The sequence below is a fragment of the Crocodylus porosus genome, unplaced genomic scaffold (assembly GCF_001723895.1).
Source record: "Crocodylus porosus isolate Cpor-Errol unplaced genomic scaffold, CroPor_comp1, whole genome shotgun sequence".
Taxonomy (NCBI): Eukaryota; Metazoa; Chordata; order Crocodylia; family Crocodylidae; genus Crocodylus; species Crocodylus porosus.
This window is the reverse complement of record NW_017728907.1, coordinates 20426431-20428678: the sequence shown is the minus strand read 5'-3', so window position 1 is coordinate 20428678 and position 2248 is coordinate 20426431. Positions and strand designations below refer to the sequence as shown.

General features: G+C 36.2%; 1 protein-coding gene across 1 annotated transcript in view; it reads right to left on the bottom strand.

The window, feature by feature from the left end:
- XPR1 (xenotropic and polytropic retrovirus receptor 1) overlaps positions 1 to 1581 on the bottom strand; it is a 190537-nt gene extending 188956 nt beyond the window's left edge. Inside the window, exon 1 of the mRNA XM_019530946.1 lies at positions 1533 to 1581. Coding sequence (XP_019386491.1) covers positions 1533 to 1572 — 40 coding nt within the window. The 5' untranslated portion in view covers positions 1573 to 1581. The remainder of the gene's footprint in view (positions 1 to 1532) is intronic.
- Between the last annotated feature and the right edge of the window lie 667 nt (positions 1582 to 2248).

The window sequence follows — 2248 nt, the reverse complement described above, 5'->3', positions numbered from 1 at the left end:
CGAGCTACACACACGTTACATATATAATTATATAATAGATATAGATCTCTATATAGATATAGATGTCTACATAAATATCTAGATAGATAGATAGATAGATAGATAGATTAGATAGATTTCTGTTTTTATCTTAAGTCAGGAGTCATCCTTGCAGATATTTTTCCTTATTCTAAATTTGCTAATATGCCAAGTGATAAATGTAGCTTTTCCATTCTTCCTCTACATTAAGCCAATCCCATATGCCTCCTCATTAACACATTGGATCTCCTTGCTCTTAAGCTGAGGAATACTTTTCCGGAGCCTTTTGACTGGTAGGAAATATCTTTGGAATATATATAAGTATAGTGACCTTTTGTAAAGACTACCCGGTATTTATCCCATATTCTGTCTTCTTAGAAAGGAGAAAATGGAAAAAAATAATTCGGCAGCAGTGAACAACACATAGCAGTGACCAATGGCCCAGTGTACGCTAGGAAAATGACCAGTTGTTAGCAACACCAGGCCCATCAACTGGTAATATGTTTACTTGCTAACACAGATGGGACCATTTATACCATTATAAGAAGCAACTGGAACTAGCTATCTGATTATGTTAGCAGCAGCAGGTCATTTTCCTGGTATATGCACACCCAAAAAGGTGAAGCCAAAAAAACTGTATTCACAGAGATTAGTGTCAAAGTGCCACAATAACTAATAGTACATCCTCACCTTTGATACTGCATTCAATTTTAGTCACCTAAATGCAAAGAAAGGTTGAAGGTCACAAAGAAGGCAAAAAGAATGACTTTAGCAATTCAAAGACTAGAAACTGTTCTGTACCTCTCAACAGGATATAAATGGCAAACATTTACTGGATATAGCCCAGTCCGTACTTTATGTACCACTTGATTTTTTAAAAAGCCTATTTAAACTGTAACCAGTTCAAAGCTGTGGGAAGGAATTTTTCCATAATCTAGGGAGTTCAGCAGCAGTGAAGAGTTGCAAAATAATTAATAAGAAAATAACAAATAATTATCAAATTGAACATTAATTCTGTACTCAAAGCAGCATTCAAGTTTGTGAGGTCAGAGTCAGATGTTCTCACTTACGGCTTTGGGCATAAAATAATGAGTAGCTCAAATCAAGAAATAACTCTCAGGACAATATTGCAGAAGTTAGCCAAATGCATTATAGCTGTTTTCCACCGTAATTTTGCCACACTACGTGTCAGCTACTTTTGAAGATAATAGCGTTTTGTTCCAGTATGGCAGTCCGTAGTAGATGAAGTCCTGGCATCTCACATCCTTATACACAAGATAATAGCAGCTGCAAAAGCCTCAGACTATATAAATGCATTTATTGTTCTATGATTCAGTACAAAAAGCTGCAAAGATCTAGAAAAGCAGAGGTTTCAGCAACCAGATTACTACCTCCACTTGAATTTGTCTCACCTGGCAGTTTGAAATAATTTAAAAAGAGAAAAAAGAAAGTTGTACCAGCATTCAGCATCCAACTGCTAATAAAAACATGATTCATGTTCACAACTGTGTTACCTTCTATGGAAGGGGCCTGGTCCTGAGCTGCATACAGCATTTCCTTGAAAGCCTACAAGGGAGAAAAAAGAAAAAAAAAAGATCAATTAGCATAAAAAAGACAAAAGCACCACCCTTAAGTCATTTTGACAACTCTGTCTGAAAGCAAGTGGCAATTAAACTTTTTATCCCTCCAGGCAAATTAACTCTCATTATGTTTCCAAATTAACAAGGTAGGGCAGGCTGTCACCTTAGGCTAAAAAAAAAAAAAAAAAAAAATAGACAACAGACAATAGCAAACCCCAGACCTTTCAGCTGGACAAGCCCATTGTCCCACATTAAAGTAAAAGGGAATTATCCAAATTAACATGCTGGCTTGAATGAATTTAGCTAATTCAGTTAATTGGCATTTAAACTTTGTGTGTAAAGTGTGTAAAGAAACAATTAACAGGTCTGAGAAAGACATGAGCTTTCACTGGCAACACCCTACTTCCTCAGATGTTATGAATGGACTCCTAGAAAACAATAATTTTATACAAAAGGGAAAGGGACAGGGGAGAGGACACTACTGAGAGGGAAGTAGTTGATAATTAGATCAATTGAAATTAACAAGATGATTATTGGCTTGAGAGACAGTGGAGTTAACAGGGGGGATCAGGTAATGAGATAAAAATTAATTGCCCCAGTTGAGACCAGGGTTAACACAATAAGTAGCTTGTGGATGATTTCTTGTTCTG